This window comes from Abramis brama (assembly GCF_963993115.1).
Source record: "Abramis brama genome assembly, chromosome: 3".
NCBI classification, from domain to species: Eukaryota; Metazoa; Chordata; class Actinopteri; order Cypriniformes; family Leuciscidae; genus Abramis; species Abramis brama.
In genome coordinates, this window is record NC_139965.1 from 53365165 (window position 1) to 53379247 (window position 14083).

Genomic DNA, 14083 nt, shown 5'->3' on the forward strand with positions numbered 1-14083 from the left:
TTCCTGAGGAGTCATGAGCGAGGAAACATACAGTACCTCACGAAAGTGACTACACCCCTCACATTTCAGCAAACATTTTAGTATATCTTCTCAAGGGACTACACTAGAGAAATGAAACTTGGATAGATTCAGTGAGTTGAGTTGTCAGTGTGCTGCTTGTATAGCAGTATATATTGACTGTCCTCTGAAAATAACTCAACATACAGCCATTATTGTCAAAATAGCTGGCAACAAAAGTGAGTACACCCCAAGTGATAATAGCTGTACATCGTTTAACCATGCAAAGCCACATGTCCTATTCATCATGTTCATCAAGTTTTTGTCTGCTTGACAGGACCATACAAATTTGTGTATCTTGTATTAGAGCAGTTCAAATTTGTGCTTTGAGTACAATTCTCTCATTCTGACCACTGGATGTTCAACATGGCACCTCATGGCAAAGAACTCTCTAAGGATTTGAGAATTAGAATTGTTGCTCTCCACAAAGATGGCCTAGGCTAGTCTGGCTATCTCCAGACCAAGCTCAATCTTTTAAGACTGAACATTGGTCTGAGGAGTCTGCTATGTATTTTCTACTGCACAAGAGGCGTGATCAACGGGCATAGTTCAAATGACTCTGTACGCAATTGGATAGTCCTTCAACCAATCAGACCAACGATTCAGGTGACGTACTTTGCAGAGCGATGCGACAGTTCCAGGCAGGAAATGTGTAACCAAACGTGTTGATCAGCAGTTTGCAGAGACAGCAATGGAATCAACAGATTTTTGCAGGTTGTGCAAAAAAAACATGAAAGTTAATGGTATTTCCACCCACTCAAGCGATTTGTTTGCGAAAAAGAAGCCATTGAGCATCGTTGAGAGGTTAAAAGGAATTGGACAGAGCTGTAACAGGCAAATCAAAATCGCCGGCAGATCTGGCTGGGTTTACCCAGCCTAGGCCTAGGCTATAAGAAGATTGGTATCACCCTGAAACTGAGTTGCAGTACAGGCCAGGGTCATACAGAGGTTTTCCAAGATGGATTCCACTCAGAACAGGCCTCGCGAGGGTCAATCAAAGAAGTTGAGTCCTCGTGCTGTGCGTCAGGTGCAGAAGCTGGCTTCAAAAAACAGACGCATGATCGTGCCAGCATTGCTTTAGAGCAGGGGTGTCAAACTCAGTTCCTGGAGGGCCACAGCCCTGCAGAGTTTAGCTTCAACCCTAATTAAACACACCTGATCAGCTAATCAAGTCCTTCAGGCTTATTTGAAAACTGCAGGTGTGGGTGTGTTGAAGCAAGGTTGGAACAAAACTCTGTAGGGCTGTGGCCCTCCAGGAACTGAGTTTGACACCTGTGCTTTAGAGGTTGCAGAAGTGGAAGTTCAGCTTGTCAGTGCTCAGACCATACACCACACACTGCAACAAGTCAGTTTGCATGGCCGTCGTCCCAGAAGGATGCCTGAAGCTGGCTCACAATAAAGCCGGCAAACAGTTTGCTGAAAGCAACCTGGCCAAGAGCATGAATCACTGGAACCATGTCCTGTGGCCTGATGAGACTAAGATGAACTTGCTTGGCTCAGATGGTGTCCAGAATGTGTGGCGATGCCCTGGTAAGGAGTACCAAGAAGACTGTGTCTTGCCTACAGTCAAGCATGGTGGTGGTAGCATCATGGTCTGGGGCTGCATGAGTGCTGCTGGTACTGGGGAGCTGCGCTTCATTGAGGGAAACATGGATTCCAACATGTACTGTGACATTCTGAAGCAGAACATGATGCCCTCGGCATGATAACGACCCCAAACACACCGCCAAGATGACAACTGCCTTGCTGAGGAAGCTGAAGGTGATGGAGTGGCCAAGTATTTCTCCAGACCTGAACCCTATTGAGCACCTGTGGGGCGTCCTCAAGTGGAAAGTGGAGAAGCGCCACGTGTCGAGCAGCTCCATGATGTCATTATGGAGGAGTGGAAGAGGATCCCAGCAACAACCTGTGCAGCTCTGGTGAACTCCATGCCTAGGAGGATTAAGGCAGTGCTAGATAACAATGGTGCTCACACAAAATATTGACACTTTCGACACTGTTTTGACATGTTCACTTAGGGTGTACTCACTTTTGTTGCCAGCTATTTTTTCAATAATGGCTGTATGTTGAGTTATTTTCAGAGGACAGTAAATGTATGCTATCCAAGCAGCACATTGACTACTCTAAAATCTATCCAAGTTTCATTTCTATAGTATTGTCCCTTGAGAAGATACTAAAGTGTTTGCTGAAATGTGAGGGGTGTACTCACTTTTGTGAGATACTGTAGGTGTGTCTGTCCCTCGCATTCTAAGGGTGTGGAGCTAAGACGCCAGGAATGCACAAAGCCTCAGACTGAAGGAAATGCAAACTCATGCCTGTACAGTAGAGGGAGCATTTCAAATAAACCTTTCAGCTGTGTTGCATTTTGAATCGCAGAAAAATAGGACGCAGGAGAAGAAACTTCAAGGCTGCGTCCGATATCGCATACTTATTAATAATTACTTCACAACAGCTAAAAAGTATGTTCTATATACATAAGTGTTTGAATGTAATCTGGACCTACCAGCGTCAGTTACCTCGCTTCACTGCCATTCATAAATCCTCTCCCGTGGCCTCATGGGATAGTAAAGTGTCGATCATATGCACACTTCAGGATCTTGCCAGAAGTAGTAGGTCATCCAGGTACTTTTTGCCAACTCTTTTATGAATTATAGATTAGCTGAATTATACATACTGGTTTTGTAACATACTGTTTTTCGCCTACTAGGGAAGTATGCGATTTCTGATGCAGCCTCTTACTTCAGCAATAAAACCAAAAAATGAAGCAAAAATGTGATGCCATTTTTGTTTATTAGTATGGTTGAATTGGATTATTTAAGTTCAGCAGCAAATACATTAATTAATAACTTATTTGTTATTTAAAATATTTAATTACAGATTTGTGTAATATTCTGAGTTTGCATTTCAGTTTTTATTCATTTTGAGGAATATAAAATCTGTTTTTGTGCAAGTGAGATGAGTAAATGCATGCTCACATTAGTCTAATAACATGCTTACAATAACATCATGTTTACACAGCGCACACAACGCCTCTGCACTTACTCACAATGTTTCTCAACATGGGGAGGGGGGAGAGGTGTCAGTCAATAAATGGGAAAAAGTAAATTGCGTTACTTGCTTGAAAAAGTAACTTGGTAACTTTGTAAAAGTAACTTAAAGTAATCTGATTACATAACTCACATTACTTGTAATGCATTACTCAAACACTGTTGATACTATGGTGAAAAGGTGACATTGTGAATGGCTGCATGAAATGTTTCTATATTTGTAATATACTGACATTTTCTAGCAGTGACATCAGTGTAACATGCTGCTTCTCAAAAAACAACAACTTGTGTGTTATATTTGATAACCTATGCATAGAAAAAAAAATTCAACTCACAAACAACAGGATAAATGTTGGAAAAGTTTAATATTTTTCAACTGTTACTCTATAAAATATGCAGTGTGTAAAGAATTTGTGTTTTGTAGAACAATACAATTATACATGTGCAAATATAATATGAATATACAATATTATATAAAATGAAACCCCAATAAGACAAAGATTCATAAAAATCAAATTCACCACAATATTGAAAAAATATAAATAACACAGTAAAAAACAACAACAACAACATTCAGTGTTCGGAGATAAAGCACCAAAAATCACAGCATATTTCAAACATCGACTGCAACATTATGTTAAAAAATACATCAAGTTGGAGTATTATGACAATGTTCTTCTCTGAAGTCTCTCCCACACGCTGGCTCTGTGTTCAGGTGTCAGGCAGGGTTTAATGACATTCTCAATGTTCTCCACTCTTCTTCTGAAACGCTCTCGGTCTCTGGCCATCTGCAGCCAACAAGAGCCGTCCCGTGCCTCCCTGCTAGCAAAACTCCAAGCCACCAGGGGGTGTACAGTCACCTCATCACTGAAACACACCTGAAATAAAACAAAAGACAAAAGCATGTTAACCCATAGACAGTATAAGAAGTGTTAACCTTAAACCTAGTTAGTCATGCAGCACGAGTCACATGTCACATGACATCCTGACTTACAGGAACTGGTTTGACTACTAGCTGCCGTCAGCTGTTGTCATGGAAGAGGGATGATTCAATGTTTTCAGCCTTCTTATAGCAACCACAATATGAACCCCTGTTTGTTGACTTTTTCTTATGGGCATTTAATTTCTGGCATCTTCTTATCTTGCATAACTTCTGCTTTCTTTTAAAATTATCTATAATTTAGAATACCATAAATACAGGTTAATTATTATCTTATTACTGCTCATTTATTTGTTACCATTTATATTATTTTAATTAATTATTTAAATGAACACTGTTGTATATAACAAATTTTCCTATATCCGCTTCCAGGTTGGGGAACCAACTTTCAGTCAAAATTCGGGAAGCACAGCCTCTTGGGATTTTTAAAACACATTTAAAAAAAAAAAAAATTTTTTTTTTAAGTTGGCTTACAGTTAATTGTGGTAATCATCACTGGTTTCTTGTTTTGTTTGGTTTTAATCCACCTATGGATATGATTTATTCACATATGTTCTTTTGTTGATTTATTCTGTATTTTGTTTTATTTACTTTACACTGTAAAGCACTTTAAGAAGCTCCTTTAAAGGCGCTATAGAAACTAAAGAAAAAAAAGTTATTTTATTCATTTAAAAGTTTGTTTCCATTGGTGTTATGGTTAATTAAAACTTAAAAACTGCTTTTGTTAGCTGAAATAAAATAAAATATTCAATGAAAAACTTAAACTATTTTTTTTTTTTTAGCTTGGCAACTAACTGAAATAAAATAAGTCTAAAGTTTAACTATTACTATTAAACTAAAACCGAATTAAAAATAAACCAAAGCTAAATATTAAAAAAACTAAAAGCACATACAATTACTAAAAATAATTCAACATATGAATAAATACTATAAATAACACCGGTTTCCATGAAATGTTTACCTTCTTCCCTCCCTCCTTTGAGTTTGGTTTCGGATGACACTCTTCTGGCCTTGTAGCTGGTGTAGGTGGAGCTTTATTCTGTGAGCTCAGAGTTAGTTGGTTCTGCTTAGTGTTTGTTCTGGAGCCGGTGGACGAGCAGAAGCTCAGAGGGTTGTAGGGGTCATTGCTGTTGAGGAAGGATTCCCAAAGCTCAAGGCTCTCAGCTGATGCCTCAGAGTCATCATCATCATCATCTGACCATTCAGAATCCACATCCTGTGGCTCACAGTCTTCCTCTTCATTGTCCTCATCATCTTCTTCCTCATCAGTTTCTTCATCAGACTCCCATTCTGAGAGCCTGGCTTCATCATCTTCCTCTTCATCCGAATCAATCAGTGAGGATTCCCGCTCAACAGCAGGCTCGATCAACTCATCCTCATCATCCAACTTCATAACAACCTTCATCTCTGGATCCTGCCCATCCCAGATTTCCCTTTCCAGGGCCTCCACACCTCTCTTCTTCAACTCGCCGGTCATGGTCATGTTTTTTCCCACACAAACGAAGAAAAACATCTTGGAGCAGAAAAGCTCTGCTACACTCGTACAGCAGTTCACAACTCTTTGGATGACCTGCCACAGATGGAGTCTGATCTTCATGATGGACGTTTTGTGATTATAATTAAGATGTAGATCTTCAAGCGTTCCAGGTTTACTGGACGAAAGCTCAGGACTCATCTTGGATTGCATGAATAGAGCTTCCTGAGGTAGACGGCACTGATATGGCAGTGGACGATGTGGGGAAATGGTGAATGGTGCCATAATCACACTCAACTCAATCTGTAAAAAACAACAACAAAAAAACACCATAAAACAATCAATATTTTTAATTATATAAATGTTAAAACCAGTGAAAGATTTCTCAGTCCTCAAAAGGGTGTTGTTTGCATTGTTGCTACAACATAAAGTACTATGACACACCAATGTGACACAGCCTGCCTTTCACTGCGTGCTGTCTAATACATAACAATAAACAATACCCATGATACCAAGGTAATACCATGGACAAATGATAAACCATTGTAAATATGTTTAACTTAATTGCTTCATTTATTGGTAGGCTACATCTAATAAAATATTTTAATTTTCCAACATCACGAGCGTTATTAATAGACATGATCTACAAGGTTCTTACCTTTGTGAGTTTGTCAGCCTGTCGCTTGGCAGTCGCTCCAGCGAAGATTTGGTTCTCCAATGTTCAATGTACTAACGTACCCTAAAACACTGTTTGAGCAATACGACGACTTCAATTTAAACATAAACTCCATGTTCGCTTTGTTCATCAACATCTCGCGCTTGGTTCGTATTTCATGTATGTCATTATTCTTTGCCGTAAATAGAAATGCTGCTGTGAGTGACGGCGAGTGTTTATATAAACCGTGATGACGTCGTCACGCGGAGGCGGGACTTGCGACTGCTGGGAAATCACGTAGCCCACGTTTCGTTACGTTTCGAGAAACTCCTGTGGTGGGCGGGGCTTGGCCAGCAGGGTCTGGTTGAGACTGGATTGCATCATACCCTAATAAGGAAAGTGAAGTCCAGAACAAAACAGTCTGGAGTGTGAAACTGTAAACAAAAACATCTATATCAAGGGGACTTTCTTTAGGGGATGACATTATGATTTTAAATTAAAATGGAAATGAAAATGGAAAACACCAAAGAAGCCACAATGCATAGGGTTAAATAAACCAATCCTTAATTTTCTTTTATATCATAAAATGTATTGATAAGCAAACAGAGGTATAAAACAGATGGGTCAAAGTAACTCAGTGGCCTGTGACTGATAATCTGATGCTATATTGACAGTACACAGTGCCATATACACACAGACACACACAATAGAATAAAAATGCAATAAACATTAACTCAGCAACATAAAATGTAAGCTAGCATAAAAACATCCTATAATATAGGACACAACTCATGAAAAAAATAAGAAACATATAGGGTCTTTTGAAAACAGCTTTTGCACTCTAAATTATAGCCTAATGTGAAGTTTTACATGACTAATATATATATATATATATATATATATATATATATATATATATATATATATATTATTTTATTTTATTTTTTATTTTATTTTTTTGCAAAAGCATGTATTATCTTGTTGGACATAATATAGATTTCAAATGAAAATGATATAACAATTAATATTTTTTACATTAAAAAAACAATTTACAGTATTTTACAGTACATCACCATGTATTATTTCATAGACTAATATTATTCTGCCAACTTTCTCTCCTAAAACCTGGCACTATCAGATATTTATGATCTGTGCTGTTTCAGATCCATCTAAAAAAAAAATCCTTGCAGCTCAAACTGTTCAAGAATTAATTCCGTTCTACACAAATCATTCATTGTGAAAAGAGTCAGATATGAGTTAAAAACTGGCAATCTTTTTAGCATCAGCTGCTTCATAAAAGCTGATGACCTATTTTAGACACTTTTGTGACGTTCATGTGAACCCCATAAGGAAAGGGTTAACAGGCAATGTGATTATCCCATCTTGTGATCCCATTTCCAGCCATGAAAGAAGGTATTTTATTTGTGCAGGACGTATCTCACCACACACTGGAGAGCTGCTAACCCCGGTAAGTGTTAAGATTCTGACTATAGGAATTCCAAATGCGAGATTCTTGTGACTGTATGAATTTTTATTACTTACCACTCTTGAAGGTTTATTGGCATCTCTGGTTCCATGCAGAACCTTTAACATCCATGGAATCTTTCCGTTCCACAAAAGGTTCTTTATAATGGAAAAAGGTTCCTTACATTTTTTAAATGTTCTTTACAAGAAATTATTTTTATTTTTTTAAACTGTTCACTGAATGGTTCTTTGGGGAACCCAAAATTGTTCTTTTATGGCATCACTGCAAAAAAAAAGAAAAAAAAAGAAGAAAAAAGCTTTTTGAAGTAGGCTAAATATCACAGGGGTCATTGAAATGACTGCACTTTTTTTTTCTGTAATCCTATATCTTCTTCACAATTGTGGTTGATTCTTTGTAACATAAGGATTTCTGAATCTGTGTTGTGGGGAAATTCTGATGAATGATGTTAGTTTCTGATAATAATAATAAATAAATAAATAAATAAAAAACTGTAAAAAATTGCTCCAGATTTTAAAAGAGCAACTTCACATTAAAATATAAATGGCCTTGGCTTTTCTATGGTTAATGAATTTTATTTGGCCATCATGTTGGCCACTGAATCTTTCCATTTAATATGCATCTAATCATGGATTTGATTTTTTTTATATTTGATGGTGACCTCACATTACATTGCTTTCATTTTCTGGATCATTTCTTTGTTAGAATGTGAATTTGAAGAAATTGCTAGTAACTTTCAGTAATAACAAATGAATGGCAAGTACACTCTTAAATAATTCCTATGGGGGTTTTCACAGTGATGCAATAGAAGAACCATTTTTGGTTCCCAAAAGGACTTTAATGTTATCAGTTCTTTGAAAAAAAAAAAAAAAAAAATCTTTGTGTGAAGAACATTTTAATGCAAGTGTATTTTTAAGTTGTATGCAAGTTTTAGTGCAAGCTCAGAGGGGACCGTGCTTTTGTGGCAGCTCCTAAACTGTCCGTTAGACAAGCCTTTTCACTGTCTGGTTTTAAAACCCACCTTTTCTCCTTGGCTTTTGACACCACCTGACATTGTTTATTTTTCCTATGTTTTATGTCTCTTGATTTGTTTTATCTGTAGTATATGCTTTACATAAAGTATGTATTTTATGTTTTTTTTGTTGTTTATTTGTCCGTACAGCACTTTGGTCAACTTTTTGACCAAAACGGTTGTTTTAAAGTGCTTTATAAATAAAGTTTGATTTGATTTTAAAGATCTAAAGAACCTTTTTCCAGTAGAACCTTTCATGGAATGGAAGTTTCCATAGATCTTAAAGTTCTAAAAGTTCTGTAAAACGTAAAATTTGGAAATAGAAAGACTTTAACAGTATGTTCTTATAAAATGCACAGTAACTACTCCAATAATCTTTATTTACATTTACAATTTTTTACAGCGTAGTTACAGCAAATGTGCTGAGACTTTTTGGCAAAAACTACCAAATATCTAACTAAAAATAACTGAAACCTTAACTCTTTCCTCAACAAACACGGAATTTTCCGGGTTTCTGTGTTTTCACTGTCATATGGTAGGGGGCGCTATGACACATCTCCTGAAAGAGTACTAAATCTCCTGCTCAAACACATGCGAAGAAGACGCAGAAACAAGGGCTGCGTTCCAGTCCACTTTTAGACACACACTTGCAAACTTCCCTAAGCACTCCCCATATTGAAGTGCATTCCACTTCGTGAAGTGGACGAGGGAAGTTTGTATGGACAGACCCTCGCTCTTGATTCTACTTCATATACATTTCAGGCATTTCATGACAATTTTGGACTGGAACACAGCCAAGCTATCTCATATGTATATGCAAATGTAAAATAACACGATCATCAACATTAAACAGCATATAAATCAAATTTGCCTAATGTTTCTGAATGAAATGTCGACCCAGGACGAGCTAGGACTGTGAAGCATTAGGGGAGCTGATGTAGGCCTACTCGTTTTACTCCGTCTATGTTAGATCATCTTTCTGTGTCCGCTCCATTCTTTGAAAAAAAACCTTGATTTTCTCAGCTTTTTGCTCAAAAATTTAGCTTTTTTTAATGAAACATAGATATTCAAGTGTTGATTAAAAAAATGCATGAAGCTAGAAGCTATCTTTTTTATATATATATTGCATGTTCAGATATTCATACAACAAAATATTCTGGGGGCCATGGAATTTTTGTGAAAATGATCAAAAATTCTGGCAGCGAAAGAGATAACATTCACAAAATATTTTTTTACAGAGTTAAGAGGTCGATCAGCTCATTATGTGTCCTGATGCCGTGGTGGTGGGATGCCGACCGTATTGAAGAGTGTGAGAGCAGTGACATGGAGACCGGGCCCCGGCCCCCGAGCCCTGCTGGTCCTGCTGTGGTGTTGGGTCCCCAGAGGCTCTCTTTTGCCTACCAGGACCTCTTGGAGATTCCCTATGACACCATTCTTCAGCATCAGGACACTCTGGAGGTTCTGGACCTCAGTTACAACTTGCTGGATGAGTATCCTTTTGGGAATCAGATGTCTTGGTCATATGTTCAAAATCTTACTAACATATTTATTTTGTAAATATGTATAGGTTACAAGGACATAGAGATTTTTTTTTTTTTTTTACACAGATTGCAAAAATTGGAATGTTAACTCTGTATTGCCTGACATGAAATGGCATTTTTTTTAAATGGAACATTTTGTTGCATTTTCAAACAAAATCTAAAAAACAGTTTGCATTTTTGTCGAGTATCATATTTGATACATCAGGCTTTTACGGCTCATCTGATATAATGAAAATATGGAGCTTATACTCGAGGAGGAAACAAACAGCTTCATTTTATTCAGAGGCCCAAAATGTAAAAATGTATACTTTAGAGCAGTTGTGGATATTTATATGGCCAAAAAGATAAAATTCTGATTGTTGTAAAAAAAAGAAAAAGAAAACCTTAAATTTTTAAGTACACTCAACTTATGTTTATGTCATTTCAACTTAAATTACATTAAACAGACTTTTTTAGTTTAATCTAAAATAACATAAAAAAGTAAAAAATTGCTTAATTTATTTAGATGAGTTAAGCAATGTAAAAACATATGTTGTCATAACTTATTGATCATATAATTTTTTTACAGTGTGATGTAAATAAATGAGATCATTATAACAGTGTAGATATCAGTTGTCACTCTATATCACCCAATAATAGGCCTATGTTTTAGGAAGATGCTATTTAAATGTTTAGTTTTACGACTAAGCTCTGTAGTTTTTCTATAGGCTAATGCAACACAATACAATGAAGATTGAGATATGAACAAATAAAGTTCCTCAAAAGCCTGATGTATCATATTTAGGCCAATACTCACATTTTAACATGATTAAAATAAAAAGAAAAAAAAGAATGATGCATATATGATCAACAAGTAAGTAACTAAGTTGCCTCTGTCCATAAATGTTATTCTTGAAATATTTACTTTAAAATCAGTAAAGATTTCACAGCCTGAAATCACAACCTGAAGGGGGATGGGTTTTTTAACAATTAGGCCAAAAGGCCTTTTATTTGCTTAAAAAAGTATAAACTATCAATCAAACGACAGAAGGCATGTAAGATTGTGAACAACAGGTGTTTCAGCAAAGTTTTGATCGCATTGATAAATTAGAGGCCTTAGAAATTTGGGTTTTAAATATGATGCAGTAGACTTTACAGGGTTAAAAACAGAAGTATTGTCATCGAACCTCTTCATTGCACAAAAGGTTCTAATAGATGATTAAAACGGATGATTAAAATGTTCACTGAAAGGTTCTTTGAGGAACCAAAAATGGTTCTTCTATCTATGGCATTGCTGCAAAAAAAAAAAACTTTTGGAACCTTTATTTATTTTAGAAGAAGGCTTTTAAACAAGAACACACACAAGCTTATCATGTGATTGCCCTTAACCGAGCTGCTGACGGAACCCTGCTCTTTTGGGGGGTCTGGAGAAGCTCAGCACACTCATCCTGGACTGCAACAACTACAACGCACATGTCAAATTCCCCTACATGCCCAGCCTCACCACCTTGTGGATCAACAAGAACAAAATCAGCAACCTGCCCATTATTGTGGAAGAGATCTCCTGCAAGTTCCCAAATATCAAGTGAGTTCACCCATTCACCCAAGAACATCCACTGATGCATTAGCTCAATAGACATGATCATGTTTTCTTTACACGTGACTTCCAGTAATTGACCTGTTTGGTTTCATTGTAGAATTCTTAGTATGATGAACAATGAAGCAGCACCCAGTTACTTTAATGGAGGCAGTCGGACGCAGTATATCGATTACAGGTAAGCGTGAGAAGAACCGGTGTATGAAATCTGGTAGTACAGTAAACATTCAGCCTGTGCTTTTTGGTCTGTTTTTAGAACTTCAAAAGAAGCGCACCTTAGCATACTTTTAAAAAGAATAGTTATTACAGAAATAATCAAAAAGATATTTAAGTGTGAATGTTTTCAGACAATTAATTGCAATTAAACTAAAATATTCTTGTTTAAATGTATATCAAATGCAATTAGCAGAACTTTAGACTGCTTTCCTAAGTAGGATTTAATTACATCTTTATATGTAATTTCATAATTCTATTGTGTTTGAAATATGGTTAAAGTGTACTGCTGAATACACTGACAAGCATCTATGGTCAACTAAAATATACTTTAATGTCATTTTTATTCAAACTTGTATGCCATGTATTTAAGTATATTTGTAATTACACATTTGTAATAATGAAGTTTAAAATATTAAAACTTTAAATGTAATATTAAATAACACACTACAGTTAAAACGATAATCAAGTAGTCAGTACGTCAAAATAAGTGTACTTCTTTACAGCATGATAAAAGATTATTATTAACATATTTAATGTACATTAAAGGGAAACTTAATTTGACAGTATGAAGTGCTCTTTTTAAGAAACAGTCATGAAAGTGTACTATCTTTAAGCATACTTAAAGTTTTTGATCATATACTTTTAATATTTGAAGTATACAAGTGAACATCTAGACAATTAAGCAGACTTATTTTTCACTAGGGTATACTACCATCTAGTGGTCATGTTTTGCTAAAGCAGATTTCAGTGCAATAACAAACCAAGCTGTGCTGTAGTATTTGTGCCAGCAAGTTCAGCATTCATTTACAGTCTGATTCTGATACAATCTAACACATAGAGTCCATACTAACTACTAATACGTATATCTCTCTATGACAGGCAGTATGTGATCAGTCAGATATCCAGTCTGGAGGTGCTGGATGACACAGAGGTGCAGGTAAAAGAGCGGGAACTGGCCCGAAAGACCTACAGGATGCAGAGAATCAAAGAAGGCCGCAGCAGGAGGAAGGAGCTTCATCGCTAACAGAGAATTGTTCATCATTTCACACGCTTTTCCCGAGATGTATGCCAAGACACTTAGTACTATCCCACAACAATCCAAGCGTTCATTCCAGACTTCATGAGCTTCAAAGCTTGTTGACAGGAAGTGAATTTACTCATGCACCAGATCATATTTCAACTTGGATTTGAAGTCGCAACAAATAAATATGAAGTGGCATTGGAAATATTTGTACTGCTTTTTTTTCTTTTTAAAACAATGATTTGAACAACTATAATGATCTGCATAACAATGAGGAGTTTAAAAATAAATAAATACTGCATATAAAACAATTAAGAAACAAACTTATTTAAATATTTAAAGTAACTGCCACACACTTTTTATCTAGAGAAATCTTTTAATAGTATAGACTACTAAAACACAAATTTGATTGAATGAGACACATTCAAAGCCACTGTAAATACTGCACACAATTTGAATTCTATATTATTGTGACAAGCTTACGGTTATATTACATGGAAGAATAGAATCTAACTATTAAACTATTAAAGTCCACACAAATTCAAAATTGGCATTTCTTGTTTTGTTTTGTTTGTTATGGAAGAATATTCCGTTTCATGCTGACTTTAATGTGACATGTTGCAAAGCAACCGCAAACAGCTTATGTTTAGGATTAATGAACTATGCATGGAGGAATAGAATATAACAGGCGTAAATTATCAATTGTATCTTCATTTGCTGTTGACACTATTTTATAACAGCAATAGGCCCTAATCCAATTATATAGGTGCAATCTATATCTTATTGTTTTGATATCACTGCTGCTAAAGCAGATTATTGATAGCAAATAAAAATTGCATGAAGGCTCTTGTGAAAAAACAAGTCAGGTTGGCAAAATAATTGCAGCCACCAATTTCACCAACAGCCATTCTGATAACCGCTCCGTAGAAACCAAAACATGTGCTATATTTATCTCTGTTGTGATGTTTTAGCATCTTCATGTACAGTATGTTCTTAAAAACAATCAGATTACAGTTCCCTCCCCTCACAGGCCTAATGCACTGCAGGAAGATTTGTTACTG

The 14083-nt window shown here is 36.2% G+C and overlaps 2 protein-coding genes across 2 annotated transcripts; one reads left to right on the forward strand and one right to left on the reverse strand.

Annotated features, from left to right (window-relative positions):
• Positions 1-3450: 3450 nt before the first annotated feature.
• ppp1r15a (protein phosphatase 1, regulatory subunit 15A) lies at positions 3451-6442 on the reverse strand. The gene is made up of 3 exons (XM_084110377.1): positions 6177-6442; positions 5006-5821; positions 3451-3982 (listed from the first exon to the last, which is right to left on the reverse strand). Exons 2-3 carry the CDS (start codon positions 5801-5803, stop codon positions 3767-3769), a joined length of 1014 nt encoding a protein of 337 aa, XP_083966503.1. The 5' UTR covers positions 5804-5821; positions 6177-6442; the 3' UTR covers positions 3451-3766.
• A 1138-nt stretch (positions 6443-7580) lies between these two features.
• LOC311080447 (leucine-rich melanocyte differentiation-associated protein) lies at positions 7581-13566 on the forward strand. The gene is made up of 5 exons (XM_084110422.1): positions 7581-7641; positions 9907-10158; positions 11591-11773; positions 11886-11963; positions 12881-13566. Exons 2-5 carry the CDS (start codon positions 9941-9943, stop codon positions 13023-13025), a joined length of 624 nt encoding a protein of 207 aa, XP_083966548.1. The 5' UTR covers positions 7581-7641; positions 9907-9940; the 3' UTR covers positions 13026-13566.
• The last annotated feature ends 517 nt before the right edge of the window (positions 13567-14083 follow it).